This window comes from Lithobates pipiens, unplaced genomic scaffold (assembly GCF_037356315.1).
Source record: "Lithobates pipiens isolate NorthernLeopardFrog02 unplaced genomic scaffold, aLitPip1_a1.2 Scaffold_25, whole genome shotgun sequence".
Classification (NCBI taxonomy): domain Eukaryota; kingdom Metazoa; phylum Chordata; class Amphibia; order Anura; family Ranidae; genus Lithobates; species Lithobates pipiens.
The window spans coordinates 112,128,665-112,152,742 of NW_027507787.1; the positions used below are offsets into that span (position 1 = coordinate 112,128,665).

At 47.1% G+C, this 24,078-nt stretch overlaps 1 protein-coding gene across 2 annotated transcripts in view; it reads left to right on the forward strand.

Moving 5' to 3' along the window:
• Window positions 1–2,522: 2,522 nt before the first annotated feature.
• Window positions 2,523–24,078, forward strand: part of TMEM132A (transmembrane protein 132A) — a 408,370-nt gene continuing 386,814 nt past the window's right edge. For both annotated transcript variants that reach the window (XM_077454804.1, XM_077454805.1), the window contains exon 1: window positions 2,523–2,938. In XM_077454804.1, the coding sequence (XP_077310930.1) occupies window positions 2,893–2,938 (46 nt within the window). In that variant the 5' untranslated portion in view covers window positions 2,523–2,892. The remainder of the gene's footprint in view (window positions 2,939–24,078) is intronic.

Sequence of the window (24,078 nt, forward strand, 5' to 3'; positions counted from 1 at the left end):
TTCTTTCCCAAACACCTGCAGGAGCCATTGTTCAACAAACTCCGTGGGGACCCTGCTCTCAGTCTTCTCTGGGAGCCCCACAATACGTATATTGTTCTGTCTGAAATGATTTTCAATAGCGTCAGATTTAAGTTTGTTTACTCTGGCAATCCTGGCTGTTATTTGCGTGTCTCTCTTAGCAATGGCGTAATCTTGTCTTCTATCTTGCTGATGTGGCCTTCAGCCGCAGTAGTGAGCTCCCTTGTTTTCTGCAAATCATGCCTAATGATTCTTCCTTCAGGCCTCCAAATTGATCCTGCAGGGTGTGTACTGATGCTGTACATTTATGTACTGCTCTTAGTATTTCTGCTAGGGAAGGTAGTTCTGCTTCCTCTCCCCCATCCTCCTCTTCCATGTCTGGCAGGCTCTGACTAGGGGACGCTGCAGGGCCCTGTGTGTATATCTCCTCCTCTGGCTGGGTATGGAACACAGCAGGGGTAGTAAGCATGTCCTACCCACTTCCCTGGCCTGGGGGTTATTTTCCTGCCCCTTTGGGAGTCTTAGGGGGCTTACCCGCATCTTTTGTCTTCTCCATGCCTCAAGCACACTGTGAGAGAGGAGCCATGTTGGAAATCTGACGTTCTGACTTCTGCATGTTTTTTGGGTCTGCATGGCCCCTGTGAGACTTGTCAGTGTTACTGGGCACTACAGGGAGGATTCCTGTGCAGGATTTGCCCCGATTCCGGGCGTTGTAGCTGGCTGGGAAGAGGATTGTTGGAGGACCAGTGTGGGAGCTCCATGATGCATGTCCTCTCACATGCCGCTCTCGGCCACACCCTAAAAAACATTTTAAACGTGTCCCCTCTCACCGAGCTCACATGCAGAAGTGAGCAATGTCCGCATATCTAAATGGTGTTCAAACCACATGTGAAGTATTGCCGCAATCGTTAGTGCAATAATTGTAGCCACTTGTGCAATTTTGAAGTGTGACATGTTGGGTATCAATTTACTTGGCATAACATTATCTTTCACAATATAAAAGAAATTGGGCTAACTTTACTGTTGTCTTATTTTTTAATTTAAAAAAGTATTTTTTCCAAAAAAGTGTACTTGTAAGACTGTTGCGCAAATACGGTGTGACAGAAAGTATTGCAACAACCGCCATTTTATTCTCTAGGGTGTTAGAAAAATATATATAATGTTTGGGGGTTCTAAGTAATTTTCTAGAAAAAAAAAATGTTTTTAGCTTGTAAACACCAAATCTCAGAAAGAGGCTCAGTTCTTAAGTGGTTAAAATGCCGGCGCCTCCACCCGGAGCCAAGGGACGGGTTGGCTTTGTGTGAGGACATCAGGGGCAGGTGTTTTTATTTTAACCGCTTTATTTTGAACTGCTGCCTCACGACGATATACACAGAAGGGCTCCTACAGGCAGAATCGTGTAACGTAGCCCTTTAAGCGGCGACCAGCGGGTGCTACGTGAGTCGGGTCGTGGGTCTTGCAGACTTGATCACATCTCCTCGTTCTGCCTAGTGACAGTGTCACTCATCTCTGCTCCCTATGATCGGAGCAGAGATCAGTGACGTGTTACATACACGCCCCAGGACACACTTAACCCCTTCACTGCCAGTGCTATTTACACAGGAATCAGTGCGTTTGTATAGCACCGATTGCTGTATAAATGACAATGGTCCCAAAAATGTGTCAGAAATGTCCGATGTGTCTGCCATAATGTCACAGTCATGATAAAAATCGCTGATCACCACCATTAAAAAAAAAAAAAAATGCCACTATCCCTTATTTTGTAAATGCTATAACTTTTATGCAAACCAATCAATAAACGCTTATTGCAATTTTTTTTTTTTTTGCCAAAGAATACATATCTGCCTAAGCTGAGGGAAAAAAAATGTTTTTTTTTATATATTTTTGGGGGATATTTATTATAGCAAAATGTAAAAGATAATGCGTTTTTTTTTTTCAAAATTTACACCTTTTTTTTTTATAGCGCAAAAAAATAAAAACTGCAGGGGTGATCGAATACCACCAAAAGAAAGCTCTATTTGTGGGAAAAAAAGGACATCAATTTTGTTTGGGAGCCATGTCGCATGACTGTGCAATCAGTTAAAGCGGCACAGTGCTGAATCGCAAAAAGTGCTCTGGTCAGGAAGGGGGTAAAATCATCCAGGGCTCAAGTTGTTAAAAGACATCAGCTGCAGTATTTGTTTTTATTTGTTTTGCAGATGGGACGCCACTTTAATGCATTAAGGTGAAAAACCACTAGAGTTTATAACCCCTTTAGTGGAGGAGGATCTGTACTGAGCGGGGACTATAGTTGGTGGAGGGTGACACCAATTTTTTCCTCACCAGGCGACACCAATCCTAGTGACGCCACTGAACCCTAGACTGCAACTATACAAGTCAGGGCTGAAATCGCTGTTTAAAACCCATTGCGCTCTTCAGCACAGACAGAAAACGAACCCGCCTGTTCAGTCACCACCCTCGATTCGTGTTCCCTCCCCCTCTCAGTCTCCACCCTTTGGCCTCCCTCTTTTGTCTATTCTTGTCTTTGTATCATGTTCAGTGGACAGTTTCGCTGATACACAGTGCGGGTTACCTGAGACGTGCGGATTTCTTTACTTAACATATGCTACGCTACATCGTCCTTGTCGTTTGCTGAACTGAAAGGGAGAAAATGCGCCTACAGGTTGTCACACCCTGATTTTTAGTCAGCAGTTGCACCCACCTATACACATCTTGGGCATAGCCAAGTATGACACGCTACAGCGTAAAGGAGAGCATTTTGCAAAATGCTACACATTGATAAACGTATCGATGTAAAAACAACGGCAAAAGCATCGTGATACAGACGCGTATGTACTCTTCTGGAACAGCTCGGGCACCTTTCTCTACAGAGACATGGATGCTTATCTCTTCCTACTGTGGATAGCGAGCGCTGCAAGAGGTATTGTTTTACTTTCCATTTGTCTCCTGCGATTTCATGCAGTTATGACAGTATATTTAAATAATACCGGCCAAACCGACACTATTAACAAAAGCTAGATCCTATAGATGCATATCATGTAAAGCATGTCTGATTTTGTCTCCCTTGCAGGTATTTAAAACACAGATGTGGTTGTAGAGGTCTGCAGGGTGGATGGAGTATTTCTTTTGGCATCCAAAGACTTAGGCCCCTTTCACACTGAGGCGTTTTTGTGCAAAAGATAGCGCCTGTAAACTGCCTCTTCTGCAGCCCCAGTGTGAAAGCCTGGGGCGGTGCGCTTGCAGGGCAGGAAAAAAGTCCTGCAAGCAGCATCTTTGGGGCGGTAAATACAGCGTTCATAAAATGCTCCCTGCCATTGAAATCAATGGCCTTTGCTGCCGAAGCGCCACTTTTTGGGTGCTTCTAACCCTTTTTTTTGTAGGGGTTAAAAGTGCCCTGCTAATGGCCGAAAAGCACCGCTAAAACTAGCAGCACTTTAATGCCAATTCAGCCGGCGCCTCAGTGTGAAATTAGCCTAATAAAGGAAGAGTCAAACATGTTAAAGAAGTCATTGCATGAAAAGCAAGCCCTCCATCAATAATGATAATTAAAAAAAAAAATCACTGTAGGCCTTTTTCAAGGGGGGTTTGGGGAGGGGCAAAAAGTGTTTTACTTTTTTTAACGCTCCCTTGCCACCTGCCAATGCAGTGGCACAGCTAGATATTCTTTCACCTGGGGCAGAGATTCAGTCCAGCGCCCCCCCCCCCTCACAGTGTCATAGCAGTGGCCTGTGTCAGATCAGTGGTGGTGTCAGTAGGGCAGTGGGCAGTTTGCAGTGGCTGGTGTCAGTTGGGCAGTTGGCAGTGGCTGGTGTCAGTAGTGGAGCTGACAGTGTCAGGCAGTGGCTGGTGTCAGTAGTGGAGCTGACAGTGTCAGGCAGTGGCTGGTGTCAGTAGTGGAGCTGACAGTGTCAGGCAGTGGCTGGTGTCAGTAGTGGAGCTGACAGTGTCAGGCAGTGGCTGGTGTCAGTAGTGGAGCTGACAGTGTCAGGCAGTGGCTGGTGTCAGTAGTGGAGCTGGCAGTGGCTGGTGTCAGTAGTGGAGCTGACAGTGTCAGGCAGTGGCTGGTGTCAGTAGGGGAGCTGACAGTGTCAGGCCGTGGCTGTTGTCAGTAGGGCAGTTGACAGTGTCAGATCAGTTGTCTGGTCTCAGCAAGGCAGTGGATAATGTCAGGCAGTGGCTGGTTTCAGTAGATCAGTGGCTGTTGTCAGGGTAGTTGAGTGTCAGTTAGGCAGTGGCTGGTGTCAGTAGGGCAGTTGGCAGTGGCTTGTGTCAGTAGGGCAGTGGACAATGTCAGGCAGTGCCTGGTGTCAGTAGGGTAGCTGACAGTGTCAGTAGATCAGGGTCTGGTGTCAGTAGGGTAGTGGACAATAATAGTTAGGCAGTGGTTGGTTTCAGTAGAGCAGTTGACAGTCAGGCTGAGGTTGGTGTCAGTCAGGCCGTTGACAGTGTCAGTTAGGGCTCTTTCACACATGTGGACCGTTGAGGTCCGCCTTTCAGTTTTTCAGGCGGACCTGAACGGACGTTCCGTGTACCTCAATGGAGTGATGGATGTTGGCGGTGACATGCCCGCCGACATCAGATCCATTCCGATCTGCTAAATCCAGACAAATGGAAACCCCATTTTCCATCCGTCTGGCAGATCGGGTGAAAACAGACAGGCAGATCTGTTTTCATCTGATCCCCCATAGAGGAGAGTGGGGCACTGACAGATCCGTCCCTGCACAGAGACATGTCATCCGCTGGCTCTAGGGGGGGGGGGGGGAGATCAATGTATCAATCCCTGCTGAGCAAGAGGAGTCTTTTCAGGACAGCAGCAACCCACCCTCATTGTTTGATTATTATGCTGTGACTAATCATATTCAGATGTGTTCCGGCTTGGGCCGGAGGTTTCTCTACTACTACTACTGGTGATAAGTGGGAAGGAGCCGCCTTTTGAAAGACTCCTGGAAAACAAATTACTAGGAAGAACTTGATTTTTTTCCATAATGTCTTTCAGGACAGCCCCTTGAGAGGATAAAATAAACTTGCCCACTAGAGAGGGACCACAGCCTGCAAGACCTTTCTGCCAAAAGCCTGATCACTTCCTGACATAAGATCCAGTCTGTAATGACGGACAAATGTTAGGTAACTTGACCACGTACCCGCCTTACAAATTTGATCTGGCGTGGCACCAGCAATTTCTGGTCATGTAGTGGGCTGAGCCCTGGTAGAACGTGCTTTAATTCCCAGTGGGGGAGATAGCCCCAACTGAGAGTAGGCTGCTAGTATAGCAGATTTAAGCCATCTAGCCATTGACCCCTTTGGTGCTTGGTGGCCCTTCTATTTTGCAGAAAAAGGTATAAACAAAGGGTCCAAAGACCGAAAGTCCTTTTTTTTTTTTTTTTCTTTTTGCATCAGAGATCAGCCAAAAGGTTATATTGTTTACAGCGGCGGCCGTAGCCCGGGTGCCCAAGATTAGTAACCAGTTTATTATCACCACTTGTGTGAAGGTATCTAGGCTGCTGAACCATCATCTGCATTTTTCTCTCTCCTTTTTTTTTTTTTTTTTTTTTTTTTTTCCCCTTACCTTTTTTTTTCCCCCTTATTTTCATTTAATGCTTAAATTCTTTTTATTTATTTTGCTTCATGCAAGGAGAGTAATAGTATAAGCTACATAAATTACAAACAAATTATGTACAGAGCAGTGTCAATAATATTTCTTTTGTTAAGGTGTTTTAGCGCTTTCTGTTCCCGTTCACCCAGCATTTTAACACGCCCTCCCCCTCCCCCTCCCCCAGCCCATCCCTCCCTCCCTAAAGGTTGAACACCAACTCCTAGATTTTACCCTCTATAAATTTTATATTATCCTATTCTGTATCCATTTATCAAATTTTTTTTCTTTTTTTTTTTTCCTTCCTTTATCAATCAGGTGGGTATCCCATTTCATTCAACCATGGTCTCCATATTTTCTCGAACCTTCTGAGGTTTCCCCTTCGTATATATACAGTTTTCTCTTTCCAAATTAAATCATTAATAACTTGAGTCCATTCACTCAGAAGAGGCGCTCTATCAGACTGCCATTTCTGCGCAATCAATTTCCGCGCTTGAAATAAACACCGTATAACTGCCAACGTGGTATTTTTTGGTTCCCCCGCTATTTTCCTATACCCCAAGATACAAGTCTTGGGGTCTCGGTCCAGCTTGGTCCCAAACGTTTTATTTATGATTTTTACTATTCCATCCCAGTAGCGAAAAAGCTTTGGGCATCTCCACATCATGTGTATAAGATCCCCATGGCCTCGGCATCTAGGGCAGTCGGCATCCGTCCTTCTTCCAAATAGTAACAGCCTCTTAGGAGTGAAATAGGCCCTATATAACAACATTAAATGTGATACTTTCTGTGGCGGGGAGACCGATACCCATGGTCCTAGTTCCAATATTCTCTTCCACTGTTCCTCTGTAATTTCACCTATATCCTCCTCCCACTTCTTCTTTTGTTTAACTAAGCCTGGTTCCATTTCAGTAGTCTTACATATTAATTCATAAAGGGCAGAGATAGCTCCCTGGGGTTTATCTATTTTCATTATCTCCTGGGGAAGGGATATCTTATCCCATTCCGGTATCTGTGAGCCACACTGCGCTGTCAATGCATGCCGAAGCTGCAAATAACGATAAAATGTTTTTTGCGGTACGCCGAATTCTCTTTTTAAGTCTATGAATGTTTTTACAGTGCTGCCATCATAAATTTGACTTAGCCTAGTTATGCCCTTCTTTTCCCAGGTACTGATTTTCCCAATTGACCGTACTTCTTGCAAATTCATATTGTCCCATAATGGGGTGTATTCTGTCCATCCATTACCCCCCAGCATCTTTTTTACCGTTCTCCATACCTTGCTTACCATATTTGTTATGGGATCCTTACGATAAAAAGAGCTTGCCTCCAGTACCTCCACCATGGTTTTATGTGGGGCTCTTATCAGCATTATTCTACCATTTGGATTAACCTCCCCCTCCTGATCACATCCCACCAAATGTTGCAACTGAGCTGCTAAGTAATAATTCCTGGGACTAGGTACCGCTAGGCCCCCCCTATCTGTTGGCTGCTGTAATGCCTGGAGTCGAATCCTCGCCTGTCCGCCCTTCCAGATTAACTTTCGGAAGAGGGTCTCAAGTTTTTTAAACCACTTCCTCCCTATCTACACTGGAGCATTATGCAGGACATATAGCAATTGTGGCAGCCATATCATCTTTATCAAGCTACATCTGCCCGCTACTGACAGTGGGAGTCGGCTCCAGGCATCACAGCTTCGCTTAAATTTACCCACTAACGGGACCAAATTTTTATCAGCATACTGCTCTAAATCTGCTGTTAAGTATATACCGAGGTATTTCATTACCTCTACCACCTCCAGCCGCGGTATCCCCATTGCCATTCCCACGCCTGGGTTATCTAGTTGAAGCAGTTCTGACTTTCCCCAGTTTATTATTAGGCCCGAAAACCCTCCGAAGTTTTCCACTAACTTAATTGCCCTTACCAGAGATTGGCCAGTATCCCCTAAAAATAGGAGGACGTCGTCCGCATATAGTGCGATCCTTTCTTCCCTGCCCTCCTCCATTTGAAACCCTAGTATCCCTGGTTCTGATCTAATGGCAATCGCCAGTGGCTCCATTGCCACGGCAAAGAGCATTGGGGAGAGTGGACACCCCTGCCTTGTCCCTCTACTCATTTCTATGCATTCAGATTGTTCTTTATTTATTCTTACTCTCGCAGTGGGGGTACTATACAACATTTTAATCCATCCGATGAATGTGGGACCAAACCCACATCCCTCCAGGACACGCCACAGATACTCCCACTCTAAACTGTCAAAAGCCTTTGTCATATCCAAGGATAAGATGGCCCTTGATCCCGTCCCCACCTGGGGAGCCTGAATATTTAAAAAAGCCCTTCTTATATTCATACTGGTTGATCGCCCTTCAATGAAGCCTGTCTGGTCTATATGTATAAGCCTCTTAATTACCTTATTTAGCCTATTTGCCAAGGCCTTAGCCAGGATTTTTGCATCCGAGCATAAAAGTGATATCGGCCTGTACGAGGCTACCTCTTGGGGATCTTTCCCTTCCTTAGGTATAACGATAATAGTCGCCTCCCTCATGGATGCGGGTAGCCTCCCCTCTAACTTTGCCCCCATTAAGGTCCTAAGTAGTTCTGGAATTAGGATTTCACTATATTTTTTGTATAGCTCCACCGGAAGGCCATCTGGCCCTGGAGATTTTTGATTAGCCATGCCTAAGACCGCCTGCTGTATCTCACTCAAGGTTAAGGGGGCTTCCAAGTCCTCCCTCTCCTCTTGTGTGAGGTTTGGGAGTTTCACTTTCTCCAAGAAGGCATCCAAATCATCTTTATTTTTCTGACCTCGGGATTTATATAGGTCCTCATAGAAAGATCTAAATGTTTCTACAATCTCCTTCCCATTTGTGAGGACTTTCCCATTCATGGACTTAATCGCTGGGATTATAGATGGGGGGGAGTTAGTTCTTACTAGCTGAGCCAACATCCTGCCCACACTCTCTCCTTCTCCAAAGTAACGTTGCTTCTGAAATAGCCGCTTATTTTCTTCCCTTTTAGTAATTAATGATCTGTACCCCTGCTGTTTATTCAGCCATATCCCTTTCTTTTCATGAGTGGGATCTTTAACATAATTTTCCTCTGCCTCTATTACTTCCTTCCTGATCCCTTCCTCCCAACTCCTATTTTTCTGTTTAATTTTAGCTACCTGGTGGATCAGGATACCTCTAATATATGCTTTTAATGTATCCCATGTTATATTAGCTGGGGCCGTATCTATATTAAATACTAAAAACTCTTTTATTCTTATTGGGATTTCCTCTACTTCCGTCAATAATTCCAGCCAGAATGGGCTAATTCTCCAGCCCCCCACCGTTATTCTTTTTTTCTCCCCTATACTCAGTGCTACTTTCAGTAATGAATGGTCCGATATCCCTCTAGGCAGATACTCTATATCCCTTACATCTTGCAGTGCTTCCTCATTACCCAGGGCCATATCTATTCTGGAGAGTGTCGAGTGCGAACTTGAAAAACAAGAGTATTGCTTAATGTTCGCATTCCTCACTCTCCACATATCTAACAATCCCACTTCCCTCAGGAAGTCACTCAACCTTGTTGACCCTGGCTGTCCCAGATGTTGTTTAATGGGGAATCTATCGATCCCTCTGTCAAGCACTTCATTGAAGTCCCCCAGCATTATAACTGGAACCTCCTCCTTATTCACCAGGAAGTCCATAAATTTGTACACCACCTCCATCTTAAATGGAGGCGGTACATAGACACCTGCTAAGACATAGGGTTTATCCTCCAAACTACAGTATAAAAAAACATAACGGCCGAGTTCATCAATACTGACCTGTCTGCAGGAGAACCTCACCCCAGATCCCACCATCACACTCACTCCTCTCGAGTATGATGTATAAGTGGAGTGGTACTGGTTTTGAAATCTTCTATTTTTAAGTTGAGGTGCAGTTAATTTTGTTAAATGTGTCTCCTGCAGGCAGGCCAGACCGATCCCGTGCCTCTCCAACATCGAGAAAACCGTTGCACGTTTAATTGGGCTCCCCAGGCCTCTTATATTCCAGGAGGCCACATTAAGTATTTTGTCCTGCATTATTCAAAATACACAAAGAAATGAAATAACAAAAAAGTGGAAATACACTATACGTGCGCCAACCCCAGCCTCCTAAATTACAAATTCCCCACAAGTGTATCATCTTTATAGTGTTGATTTCAAAATCAGCTATTATTTGTGCAACCACGCTGTAGTGTTCAACCCTCATCTTCTTATGTACCCCTAACTCAGAAATTACCTGACCCAATCCTCCCTCTCTCCCCTCCCACCCATTCCTAACCACCCCCTCCCATCCCACCCCCCCAGCCCTCCACCTGTTTAGGCAATCCCCCAAGGGGTTACTCATGGCCTTCACACTCTCCTCCCTACCCTCTTTCCCTTCCCCACTCTTATAACCTTCTTCCTCCGCCAAGGAAGTTACAAAAACCAAAAGTGGTAACAAACAAGTGGCGAATATTATCACAACCTTTAACCCTATCTCCCCTTCTAACAATCTTTCATACTTCATTTAAACCACTCTCATCTCTCTCCCCGTGTTCCAGAAAAGTTACTCAATAGCAAAAGGTGAAACAGCAACAACACAAAAAAAAAAAAAAAAAAAAAAAAAAGTATATCCATTCCCCCCTCACCCCTCCCCTCTCACCCCCCCCTTGTATATCTACAATGACTCTTTATTGGCCTCCAGCCATAAGGCTACATCACCCGGGGAGTCAAACAACTGTATTCCCCCCAGCGCCGCTATTCGCAGCCGCGCTGGGTATAAGAGAGCGTACGAGACCCCATGGGACCATAGGGTACGTTTGACCTCTAAAAATTCAGCCCTACGCCTCTGTAATTCTGGGGAGTAATCTGGAAAACAGGAGATCTTCACACCGTTATGCATAACATTACCCAGATCTCTTGCCCCACGCATCAATGCCACTTTGTCGTTATAATTAAAAAATTTCAGGATAATTGGTCTGGGACGACCCCCCGTAAGTATGGGCTTAAAAGGGACTCGGTGAGCCCTTTCTATTGCAAAAAAAGCTGAGAATTTTTCTCTACCGAACTTTTCTATGAACCATGATTCTAGGAATCTTATCGGATCAGGCCCTTCGCACCCCTCAGGCAGTCCCAACATCCTTATGTTATCTCTGCGTAGTCTATTTTCTATTTCATCCATTCTGGTAAATTGATTAACTAGTTGTTTCCTCATGCTATTAACTTCTTGCTGCACTGGATACAAATCGTCTTCCATTTGGCTTATCCTTATTTCTAGCTGTGCAGTTCTTTCTGCTGCTTTTTGCATGTCCTGTCTGAACATTGACAGCTCCTCCTTCATACTCTTAAACTGGCCACATAGCTCTCCCAGTGATGTTTTGCATACGTTAACAGCTTGGAGAACCTCTCTTAAGGTTGGGTCCTCCTCAGTGGGGGGAGTTGCTCTCAACAATGATTCCGTATCTCCATGGGTTACCCCTTGACGTTTACTTGTATTCTTTGGGCCTGATGCGCCCGTAACGTTTGATGCTGAGGGTTGACCCTGGCTTTTTCTATCCACTGGGCCCCCTTGTTGCGGCTTCGCTTGTGCAGGTTGGCCCAATGATATCGATTGCTCTCCCTTTATTGGAGACTGGCCTAATGTACGGGTGTACCGCTCTAGTTTTGCTGCAGCTGCTTGGGCTACCTGTGAGTTCTTTTCTTTTGAGGAGCGAGGGTGTTGTGTCCCTTCACTCTCCGCTGGCACCTGTTCCTCTCCTCGACGCCTTGACATCTTTTATTCAGGGTCACTACCAAGATCACTGCCAAAATGGAGGCTAAGGTGGAGGCTTCAATCAGTGAAGCAGCACAGTTACAGCGGTAAAGACAAGAACAGTGTTATAGTCCAAAGAACCTTAGAGAAATAGGATAAACATTTCCTTAACACCTCAGAGGGAGCCAAGGCAAAAAAAAACAAAAAAAAGGGGGGGGGGGGCTCCAATGGAGGAGGGGGAGACAAGAAACCTCCCGTACGCTGGGTTGGCCAATTAAATATAAGTCCGTCCAATATCAGTGATCTTTCCTTCATAAAAGTCGTGAGTCAATGCCGGTATCTATATAAATAGGATATACCACACTTATGCAATTTAAAAAAAAAACCAGAAGAAAACAGAAAACAGTTCAAACATTCACACCGATCCTGTATTTTATACTTCTCATATCGGTTTATCCGTTATTAACCAACTTGGGGTACTTGGGGATGGTGGGATATCAATCCTCCTGATATGGGAGTTGGAAGCTCCCTTGATACACAGCTCTCATACATACACACGGAAATCTTCTTACCAGTGAGCAGCTGGGTCTGGGGTGGGGGGGACAGGTATCCCTTTTTCGTTGCAATTAATTATCCTGACTCCTCTGCCTCTGTCCAGCTCCCCCGGTCCCTTTACACATACCTCAGGGCTTTTGAGATCTCCTCCTGCATCAAAGCCTTGCGCAGCTCCTTTCACCTCCCCCAGCGTATCCCCCAAGACAGTGCTTGGCCGTAGCGCATCCCAGGCGTGTCTCTCATACAGTGTGTCCTTCCGACTAGACTCGGCGGGACTCGGCAGCTTCCGGTAATGTCTCGCTCCCCTCGGCGAGTTCCGGAGTTTCCGCTATCTCGCCACTTTACATGTGTCCCGCCAGTCACCGTTCATCCGATCAGCCGCTCCGTCTTCCCGGCCAGTATATGCTGAGCATCACAGACACAGGGAGAGAGCTTTTCAGCAACTCACTCACATCTCCACACACACCCGCCGCACCTTGCACATCCGGCCACTCCCCACCAGCAGGTTCCCCCGAAAGTCCTTTTTTACTTCGAGGTAATCTAATAAAGTTCTTCTTGCATCCAAATAGTTGAATTTGCTTTCTTTCTCTCCTGAAAGGTTTGAGCAAAAGGCTGGTAGTATGATCTCATTGCGACCTGTTGTGTGCTGATGCTACCTTTGGCAAAAACCCTGGATTGGTTTTGAGTATCATCCTATCCATGTAGATGGATAAAAAAGTGTTTTTTAACCAATATGGTGTGCAGCTCACTAATTCTCCTTGCCAATGTTATTGCAACCAAAAACAAAGTCCTAAGAGTAAGATTCTTCAGCGAAATTGCTTGTAGTGGTTCAAAAGGTTCCATTTGTGAGGGCTTGTAGGACCACTGATAGATTCCAATTGGGAAAGTGCTTAGCTGGAGCTGGTCTGGATCTAGTAAGCGACAAAAAATCTTGTTACTAAGGGCTCAGAAGAGATTGGTCTTTCCAGAAAGACTCCTAATGCGGCTACTGGCACTTTAATGCCCCGTACACACTGTCAGATTTTCCAACGGAAAATGTTCAATGGGATCTTGTTATCAGATATTCCGACCATGAGTAGGCTCCATCGGACATTTTCCATCTGAATTTTCAACACACAATTTGAGATCTGGATAAACAAAATCCGACACACACGTTCCACGCATGCTCGTAATCAAGCAGAAGAGCCGCACTGGCTACTGAACTTCAATTTTCTCAGCTCGTCGTACATCACCGTGTTCTTGACGTTCGGAATTTCCAACAACATTGTGTGATCGTGTGTATGTAAGACAAGTCTTTTTCCATCATCTGTTGGAAAAAATCCCATGGATTTTGTTGTCGGAATGTGTGATTGTGTGTACGCAGCATAAGCCTTTGTCTGCACCATTTTGAAGGAATTATAAAATTGACACTAAAATTTCTACTGTTCTATTTGTCAAATGACACCAGGAGTTGTAGACTTTCCAATATTTAGCAAAGATATTTCTGGTTACTGTTTTTCTACTGGAAAGTAAGGTTGTGACAGACCTTTGTTTCTTAACTGCTCCTCAGATACCAGGCGGGGAGGCTTAGACTGGGCACTTCCAGATGATGCATCAGACCTTGCAGAAGTAAGTCTTGCCAGAGAGTCAGCTGCCAAGATGGTTTGACTGCCATCTGCAGAACGTTGGTAACCATGCCCTTTTTGGCCAAAATGGAGTAATTAGAATTACTGCTACCTTCCTCCTCTGTATTTTCCTCAATACTAACAGGATTAGTTGAAACAGGGGAAAGGTGTAACCCAGATGAAAGTTCCAAGGCTGCGTTAACGCATCTGACCCCTGGGAACTGTTTCTGTGAATGGAGAAGAAATTCGGGAGTTGCGTATTTTCTTCTGACGCAAACAAGTCTACTTTTGTCTTGCCCCAGGCCCTGGTGATCATTGCAAAAACTTCTGGATTCAAGCTCCATTCTGCCTCTTGAATCCGTCTTCTGCTCAGAAAATCTGCCACTACGTTTAGAGTGCCTTTTGAGGTGGACTGCTGATAAAGACAGCAAATGATTTCCCGCCCATCCTAGGACCTTTTAATGCCTGTAACTGAAGGGTTTTGCTTCTTGTGCCCCCCTGTTTGTTCAGATAGGCTATGGTAGTGGCATTAGATGCCGCGTCCTCCGGCCAGGTCTTTAACCACAGAGCCCTTCTGTCTGATTTAGTAAGAGATGCGGCTTTGGCTGTCATCCTGATTCAGCTGATGCATCTCAGACATAGGCTACAGCTGCTGACAGGGTTGAAAGGGAATCAAGGATTTCTTATTTAGGCAAATAGGCTATTATGTGAGCTTTAAGCTGATTCACCCAATACTCCATATTTCTGGAGACACAAGTAGTTGTCATTGCTGGCTTGAGGTTGCCCATGATGGATTGCCAAGCCCTCTTCAGTTGTTGATCAATCTTTTTATCCATGGGGTCTTCTGTGCGCACGGTCTATGGTTAAATTGTGAGGAGATAAGTTGGGGATCAGTGAATTAATGAGTTGTATGTATTGTTTGAGCTCAGTGGGTGGGACTGCCTCAGCGATCCCTCTGAATTTGATGTTGTTCCTTCGGGCCCTGTCTTCGAGGTCAGCTGTTTTTAGTTTGATTTTATGAATTTCAACTGTGTGATGCGCATGAGCATCCAGTAGCTCATTGTGTGCTTTTCTCTAGGGATGCACCGAATGGGTTTTTTGGTGCCGAAACCGATACCGAAAATGAAAAATACACTAGGCCGAAAACCAAAACCGATACCGAAACAGCACCGATACCGAAAATGACTGTTTTCAAAAAATATTTTTATACAGGAGATGGTCAGAGACTGGGGACATGGTACAGGAGGTGGTCAGAGACTGGGGACATGGTACAGGAGGTGGTCAGAGGCTGGGGACATGGTACAGGAGGTGGTCAGAGGCTGGGGACATGGTACAGGAGGTGGTCAGAGGCTGGGGACATGGTACAGGATGTGGTCAGAGGCTGGAGACATAGTACAGGAGGTGGTCAGAGGCTGGAGACATGGTACAGGAGGTGGTCAGAGGCTGGAGACATGGTACAGGAGGTGGTCAGAGGCTGGGGACATGTTACAGGAGGTGGTCAGAGGCTGGGGACATGGTACAGGAGGTGGTCAGAGGCTGGGGACATGGTACAGGAGGTGGTCAGAGGCTGGAGACATTGTACAGGAGGTGGTCAGAGGCTGGAGACATGGTACAGGAGGTGGTCAGAGGCTGGGGACATGGTACAGGAGGTGGTCAGAGGCTGGGGACATGTTACAGGAGGTGGTCAGAGGCTGGGGACACGGTACAGGAGGTGGTCAGAGGCTGGGGACACGGTACAGGAGGTGGTCAGAGGCTGGGGACACGGTACAGGAGGTGGTCAGAGGCTGGGGACACGGTACAGGAGGTGGTCAGAGGCTGGGGACACGGTACAGGAGGTGGTCAGAGGCTGGGGACACGGTACAGGAGGTGGTCAGAGACTGGCGACACGGTACAGGAGGTGGTCAGAGACTGGCGACACGGTACAGGAGGTGGTCAGAGACTGGCGACACGGTACAGGAGGTGGTCAGAGACTGGCGACACGGTACAGGAGGTGGTCAGAGACTGGCGACACGGTACAGGAGGTGGTCAGAGACTGGCGACCTGATAAGAGATAAGTGCAGCCAGTGTTGCCCCCTGTGATGCAGCCAGTGTGTGTTGCCCCCTGTGATGCAGCCAGTGTGTGTTGCCCCCTGTGATGCAGCCAGTGTGTGTTGCCCCCTGTGATGCAGCCAGTGTGTGTTGCCCCCTGTGATGCAGCCAGTGTGTGTTGCCCCCTGTGATGCAGCCAGTGTGTGTTGCCCCCTGTGATGCAGCCAGTGTGTGTTGCCCCCTGTGATGCAGCCAGTGTGTGTGGCCCCCCTGTGATGCAGCCAGTGTGTGGCCCCCTGTGATGCAGCCAGTGTGTGTGGCCCCCTGTGATGCAGCCAGTGTGTGTGGCCCCCTGTGATGCAGCCAGTGTGTGTGGCCCCCTGTGATGCAGCCAGTGTGTGTGGCCCCCTGTGATGCAGCCAGTGTGTGTGGCCCCCTGTGATGCAGCCAGTGTGTGTGGCCCCCTGTGATGCAGACAGCGATGCCCCTCTGCAGTGAAGAGAGCCGTCTGGTTGAATAGAGCGCCGGGAACATCACAGCTTTAATTTCAATAGCTGTGTGTTTCCCGTCGCGCGCCGTCACACACAGCCCCTCCCCCTTGTCCAGGCACTTTGATAGACAGATCACCCGTCCAATCTGGACGGGTGATCTGTCTATCAAAGTTCCCCGGACAAGGGGGAGGGGCTGTGTGTGACGGCGCGCGACGGGGAACACACAGCTATTGAAATTAAAGCTGTGATGTTCCCGGCGCTCTATTCAACCAGACGGCTCTCTTCACTGCAGAGGGGCATCGCTGGCTGCATCAGTCCTGCGCTATTCACCCCCATCATGGGAGGCACCAGGGGCGGGGCGGGGGCGGAGTTCCGCCCAGGCCCCGCCCCATTTTCGGCTCAATTATCGGCCGTTTTTTCCTTTCGGCAAGTTGCCGAAAAGGGCATTTTCGGCCGATATGTTTCGGCGGCCGAAATTTCGGTGCATCCCTACTTTTCTCATATCTGACATGTGTTGTTCTGCGTTGTCCACTCTGTCTTCCAGGCAATCAAGTCTGTCATGTACTTGTGAGAGAGACATCTGTAGGTCTTTTTGCAAAGTAAGCAGCATTGATATTAGCATGCTTTCTGAGACAGGGTTGTCTGTGACAGGTACATTGGCTAAGGAAGACATATGAGCCATGCTGTGAGAGACCAGAGCTGAGGCAGTGCCATGGTGCTTTTTGGCCTGATGTGCTTTAGTGGGAGAGTTGCATGGGGATGAGGCAGTTCTCTTTTGTTCTGTTGGAGCGCTGCGGCATCCAGTTCAGGGGGTGAGAGGCTGTCCATGTCTTCTGTCTCTCTCCCATCCTGTCTCTCCTCAGCGCTATGCGAGTGGGAGTATTGAGGCTGCATCTCGCGGTGCTGTGCTCCCACCAGCGGTGTTCGGCCGACGCCATCTTGGGCTTTCCTCTGCTCCATGCGGCTGAAGTATTCAGTCAGGCGGCATGGATGTGAAGGAGGATTCCGCCTGCCTGACATGTCCGTTTAGTGTCCCGCAGCTCTCCCCTACTAAGCTGCCATATTGCTCCGCGGCTGGCCACGCCCCTATTTATTTATTTTTTACTGTTTTGGTCCAGTTTTTTCTTTGAAAAAATAAAAAAATGAGGAAATATTCATAATCATTTACCACCAAATGAAAGCCCATTTTGTCCTGAAAAAACGAAGTATAATTCACCTGGATGGACTGTACAGAGTAGTTGTAATGATACAGTATCTACGATTTCACTAACCCTAATGTCAAAGTTGCAAAATTGTGCTTAGGCATTAAGAATTGTTTTACCCTTAAGTGTGGATGGGGTAAAAGGACATGACCCTGCCTATTTGGGGATTGTCAAATTTTACTGAACCGTGTATAAGCTTGGCAAGCTTTCAGCCTGCATCAGTATCCCAGGTAGCAGTAAAGCTGAGCTTCAAATTGTACTTTCTCTTAGTCCCATTTCACACTGGGGCGGTGCGGGCGTCGGCGATAAAGTGACGCTATTTTTAGCAGCTATTTCCTGTCGTTTTAGCGGCGGTATGCGGTCACCAGCGGTGGTTTTAACCCCCGCTAGCGGCCAAAAAAGGGTTAAAAAACGATAGGAGCAAGTAAATACACCGCTCCAAAGATGCGGCTAGCAGGACTAGCGCACCGCTCCAGTGTGAAAGCCCTCCAGCTTTCACACTGGAGTGAAAGGGGCTGTTTTTTCAGGTGCTATTTTTAGCGCTGTAGTGCCTGAAAACCGCCCCAGTGTGAAAGGGGCCTAATATTCACCGACTGACACAGCTCCTCTCTTAGCCATTGGGTTGTTGCGCCGCCTTTAGGAGAAGACCAGCATAACATGTTACGAAAAACACAGAACTTTTAGTTCCGCCCAAGGGGTGGTCTCTTAGGTAACAACACCCCAGCTTGCCATGCAGTTTTATTTTGCCTAGTGAAGAAGGACCTAGGAACCCTGCGGGCCCATAGGTCCGGATTTTTTTCTGCAGAAGATTTGCTTTTTGCGCAAGACTATAGATCCTGTGATCTACTATCAACAGCCGGCTGGGTGAGAGGCTGGATACCCTTATCCTTGTAGTCTCCCCAGCCTGGCCAGCGAGTGTGTGCAGACCAGAGCTACGTGCTGGGTCAGCCACTACGTACCTAAGTTCCAGAGGTGGTCGTGAGCTTTAATGGTCTGGGGCACACGTATATGACTGGGCTACTGATGTCTGCATCACAGTGTGCCGTGGTCAGCAGCCACCCCATACTGATCGGAGAGTGGGTCTGTGATGGAATGTCTCCCAGCTCTGCAGGACTGGTAAGTAAAGCTTTCCTTGCCTTGGTGGGGCTGAGCAGCTGGGCATTCCCTGGGAGGTTGATTCGGGGGTCCCTCACCTCTATCTCTTCTCTCCCTGTCCCTATCTTCCCTCCCCCTCCCTGTGAGGGATGCTGCATGTGGCTGCTGAGCGGTGTGTGTGTCATGTGCAGGGACCCCCCCGGGGGGGTTCTCACCTGGGGGGGGGGGGGGCTGCGCTGGCTGGCTGTGCCCTGATGTGTCCCTCATGTTTTTTTTCAGTGTTCAATGGCCATCTTAGGTGAGGGCAATGAGCAGCATGCTCTCCTGTAGCTTGGCGGCCATTTTCCCTGTGTTTTTGTCCTTTATACTGGATTCCCGGCGGCCATTTTCTTGAAGCCTGAGCATGTTTTTTGATCAGACTCTAGGAGCAGCATGCTTTCTTGTAGTCTGGCAGCCATTTTCTTGGTACTTTATGCCCTTATACTGGATGCTTGGCGGCCATTTTCTTTGAGCTTGGCCACATTGTGGATCAGTTTTCAGCGGCAAAAGCAGCAGCTCTGGATGACACAGTGTGATTTCCTCTGCACCTGTGAGCTGACAAGGAACACAGGCACTACTTGCTGGACAGTGCAGAACCAGTCAGGGTGGTAAGTCCTGCGGGAAAGAGCCCCTCAGCCAGCAGCAGTTAGGGGGGTGGGACCATCACTGTCCTATGTCTCCATCAGGTGGCAGACAGGGTAGTGTCAGCATGGCTTCAGAAAGTGGTGTTTCTTCCCCCGAAATCCAGGCAATTGCAACCAGTTTGCCTGCAGAATGTCCAGTGCCCCTGGACACTTTGTTGGCAGCCCTCAGTTCGTCTGTTGCCAAGATGGAGGCGGTACGTGGGCGCAAAGGTGCTAAGAAGCAGCCCCTGCCCCCCCCCCCATCCTCTGGGGAGAGCTCTGACGCAGACTCAGGCCCTGCTGAGACTGGTGGTCCCTGCTCTGTCATTTCAGATGAGGCTGACAGAACCGTTCGGACAGGGAGGATGAGTCCCTGTACAGGTCCGTGCATGACAAAGCGCTTGTTGGAGCACTTATCACAGCTGTGCGCGATACCCTGAAGATTCAGGAGCCAGCAGATCCCTCTGCTGATGTTGGGTCCCGCAAGCAAGCCCGTTCACTTAAGGTGTTACCATATCTGACTTATTGTGACAAGTTCATTTACAAGGAATGGGTTCGACCGCAATGGACCTTTTGGAAATACATGGCGGTGCGTTACCCCTTTGAGGAGAGCCTTCTCAAAAAGTTAACGACGACTCCGGTCGTGGACACCCCCAGTATCCAGGTTAAATAAGGTAACCACGATCCCGGTAGAGGGACTCCTGCATTTAAGGATCCCATAGACAGGAATGCCGAGGCAGTGGCTCGTTCCTTGTTTACGGTTGTGGGGTCAACCATGCGACCAGTACTGGCATCCGCACTTGTGTCGCAGACACTGAGTGGGCAAAACTGTTGCACCACGAATTGGGAGAACAGGCTTCTCCTGTCTGTGTGGAACTAGCAGACCAACTAATGCAAGTCCTGAAGTACATTTGTGACGCGGCCCTGGATACTCTTCACCTGTTATCCAGGGCTTCAGTGTCAGCAGTTGTGCTGAGGTGCTGATTTGGTTGAAATGCTGGTCTGCTGACCAGGCATCCAAGAAAGCCCTGACGGATCTGCCCTTCCTTGGCTACTGGCTCTTTGGAGCCTCTTTGGATGACATTATAAAAAATGCCAGAGGTGGTAAGAGTACACTACTCCCACAGGCCAGGAGGCTAAGGAGCCATGCCATAGGCAAGGGCCCTCATTTTCCGCTCACAAACTGCTTTTTAGTCCGCCCGGAGCTTCGACCAAATGTCCCCAGCCCAACAGGATGACCCTTGATGGACAAAAGCGTCCCTGACACCAAAAGCCTGCGAGAAAAAGTGCTACCACATGAAGGTTTGCCCCCACCCACCACATGGGTGGAGGGTTGCCTTCGGGAGTTTGCAGCCCGGTGTGCCTCTTGGCTGTCCGACCACTGGGTCTGTGATCTGATTTCCTCTGGCTAAAAGATAGAGTTCCTCTCTTGGCCGCAAAACAGATTCTTACCCTCCAGCATACCTGTACTCCCGGCTTGCCATGAGGCCCTCTTGGGGGCGGTAAGGGACCTGCTGAATCGTGGGTTGATAGTACCTGTTCCGGAATCGGAATGTTTCCAGGGGTTCTACTCAAACCTGTTTGTAGTTCCCAAGAAGGAAGGGGTACATCCAATCTTGGATCTAAAAGCCCTTAATCACTTTGTAAAAGTGCAGAGGTTCAGAATGGAATCAGTTCGCTCAATCGTTGCACTCCATCAAGGGGACTCCCTGGCATCCTTAGACATCCAGGATGCGCGTACCTGCACATACCCATATGTAGAGGTCGACCGATATATCGGCCGGCCGATATATCGGCCGATATTTGCCGTTTTTTAAATAATCGGCATCTGTCGATTGTGCTGATAAAAAGCCGATGGGACTTTGAAATGACTTCTGTATAGAAGTCAGTGTAAGTTGCCTGAGTCATCATAGAAACACTTTCCTCCTCTCTGGGCAGGCTGCCAAGAAAAGAACAAAATGATACAATGTTTACACTTGAATGAATGAAGTCATCTCAGTGTGTAGAAGTTCTCAGTTTAACCATTTAAAGACTAAATATTTTCGGACACTTGTTGCTTACAAGTAAAAGTCCTGTATTTTCTGCCAGAAAATCACTTAGACCCCCCAAAAATTATATATATTTTTTTAGCAGAGATCCTAGGGAATAAAATAGCGGTTGTTGCAATATTTTATGTCACACGGCATTTGCACAGAGGTCTTTCAAATGCATTTTTTGGGGAAAAAAATACACTATTTAAAAAATAATAAAATAAAAACAGTAAAGTTAGCCCATTTTTTTTTTTTTTTTTTTTGTTTTTATTTAATATATAGGTTCTTTTTTTTTTTTTTTTTTTTTTTTTATCTAAATCATACATACAAGTAAACTGATTGGAGGTTTGTTTTGTTTAATAAATGTTTAAATGTAAGAAATTTTCTGTATCACTTATGAAGACTGCTTTCACACTGGAGCGGGCAGGCGTTGATGGTAAAACGCAAGTTTTAGCGGCTCTTTACCATCATTTTAGCGGTGCTATTTGGCTGCTAGTGGGGCACATATAACCCAGCTAGCGGCCAAGGAAGAGGTTAAATGCGCCCATGAAGCACTGCTGCCAAATCGCATTGCATGCGCTTTGGCAGTGGTGCCCATTCATATCAATGGGCAGGAGTGGTGGAGGAGCGGTATACACCACTCCAAACGTGCTGCTTGCAGGACTTTTTTTTTTAAGATCCTGCCAGCGAATCGCCTCCGTGTGAAAGCACTCTGTCTTTCACACAGACTGCAGGGGATCCATTTTGCAGGCACTTTACAGGCGCTATTTTTAGCCCAAAAGCGCCTGAAAAATGCCCCAGTGGGAAAGGTGTGTTAGATCAAGGGGGATTAAAAAAAAAAAAAAAAAAAAAGGAAAAGAAAAAAATAAATAAAATAAAATCGGCCTAACATATCAGCCCAAAAAAATCGGCATCATATATCGGCTATCGGCCGCCATGATTTCTAAATATCGGCATCGGCCAGAGAAAAACCCATATCGGTCGACCTCTACCCATATGCCTCGGGCATTAAAAGATTCTGCGATTTGCAGTCGGGGAAGCCAACTACCAGTTTGTGGCTCTCACTTTTGATTTGGCATCTGCCCCCTGAGTCTTTACCAAGGTATTGGCTCCTGTTTTTTCATTGCTACGGCAACGCGGGATCACGATCGTGGGTTACCTAGACGATCTCCTCCTGAGAGCATCTTCTGCCTCAGAGTTAGGAGGATGTGGCGATCACCATGCAGACCCTGCAGGAATTTGGGTGGCTGTTGAACCTAAAGTCGGTATTTCTCGCTACAGACTCTGAGAGCCACAGTAAAACTGCTGATGAACCGCAAGTGGTCGTCGCTACGCTTCTGCATGCGAGTCCTGGGACTCATTAAGGCCTCCTTCGAGGCACTACCATATGCCCAGTTCCACACCATAGTTCTGTAGAAAGAAATTTTCACAAAATGGGACAAATCTCCATAGTCCCTGGATCGACAGAATCCTGATTGGCTACCCCTGCAGCCTAATGTTTATTGGTTGTAATTTCAAGCCCAGTTAAAGAAGCATGCTTCCCACACCAGCAAGAGACTAACTCTGGTGCCTCTGTGTCTGAAAAGTACCTGTTTAATTATCTCTTGATTTACAACCGTCAGCCCTCTTTGATATAACATAAATTAGCATTTCAAGGACTTGAGGCACAGGAAGAGGCACTATATCTGAAATGGGCATCTCTACGAACAATAGGGTAACTTAGTTACTATGCAGACAGCAGACCAACATGTTGGTGTGTTTGAGATACCAAAAACAGTAAATAGGCCCCATTCTAGTATACATGTTCCTATAATATATATATATATATATATATATATATATATATATATATATATATATATATATATATATATATATATATATATATATATATATAATATATATATACACAAAACGGGGCATGGTAATTTAATCAGAAAGTCCTCACATTGGTTCCCTTGGAGCTCCTTGCTATAAATATTATATTTCAAAATCTCCACCACACGTTCCTACCTCTGAAATGGACGGTGAACACAACGGACCTAAGCCTATCTGGCTGGGGTGGAGTAATGGGAGACCAGGGCCTCTGGCCGACTGAGGAATCCAAGTTGCCAATCAATCTGCTCGAACTGAGAGCGATCAGGCTATGCCTCTCCACATGGTCGGTAAGACTTCAAGGGCATCCGATCAGGATTCAGTCAGACAACACCATGGCTGTGGCATAAGTCAATCACCAAGGAGGAACAAGAAGCTCGGCTGCCACACGGGAGGTCGCTCGCCTACATTGGTGGGCAGAGCGACATGTACCGGCCCTGTCGGCTGTTTAATCCCGGGAATGGAGAACTGGCAGGCGGACTATCTAAGTCACCAGATGCTGGACCCAGGAGAATGAGGATTGCATCCTGAGGTGTTCAGGCTACTGTGCCTGCGGTGGAGCACACCAGACGTGGATTTTCTGGCTTCCCGTCTCAATCGGAAAGGTGCCAAGATTCATGTCCAGGACAAGATATCCGTGAGCAGCCACGTCAGACGCGCTGGTGGCTCCGTGGGATCAGTACCAGCTGATCTACACCTTTCCTCCACTGAAACTGTTGCCACGTCTGCTTCGCAGAGTGGAAGCCGAGGGGATTCCAGTAATCCTGGTTGCCCCAGATTGGCCTCAGCGGACCTGGTGCATCTGGTGGCGTACGCTCCCTGGGGACTGCCATTGCGAGAGGACCTCCTATCTCAAGGTCCAATCTTTCATCCTCCTTTACCATCTGGCTTTAACTGCATGGCTATTGAGAGCCAGGTGTTGAGGTACTGAGGTCTGTCTGACTCGGTGATCCCAACTATGTTGAGGGCCAGGAAATTGTCCTAAACTGGCCAAAACTGAGAAAAAACTGTACCGGATCAACTACATTCTATTACTAGACGAAATTCAGGCGGAATGCAAAAGATGCAGCAATAGACCATTATCGTGGTTAGGACGCATAAACACAGTAAAGATGAAAATATTCCCCAAAATTTTGTATAAGTTTCAGATGCTACCGATGCCA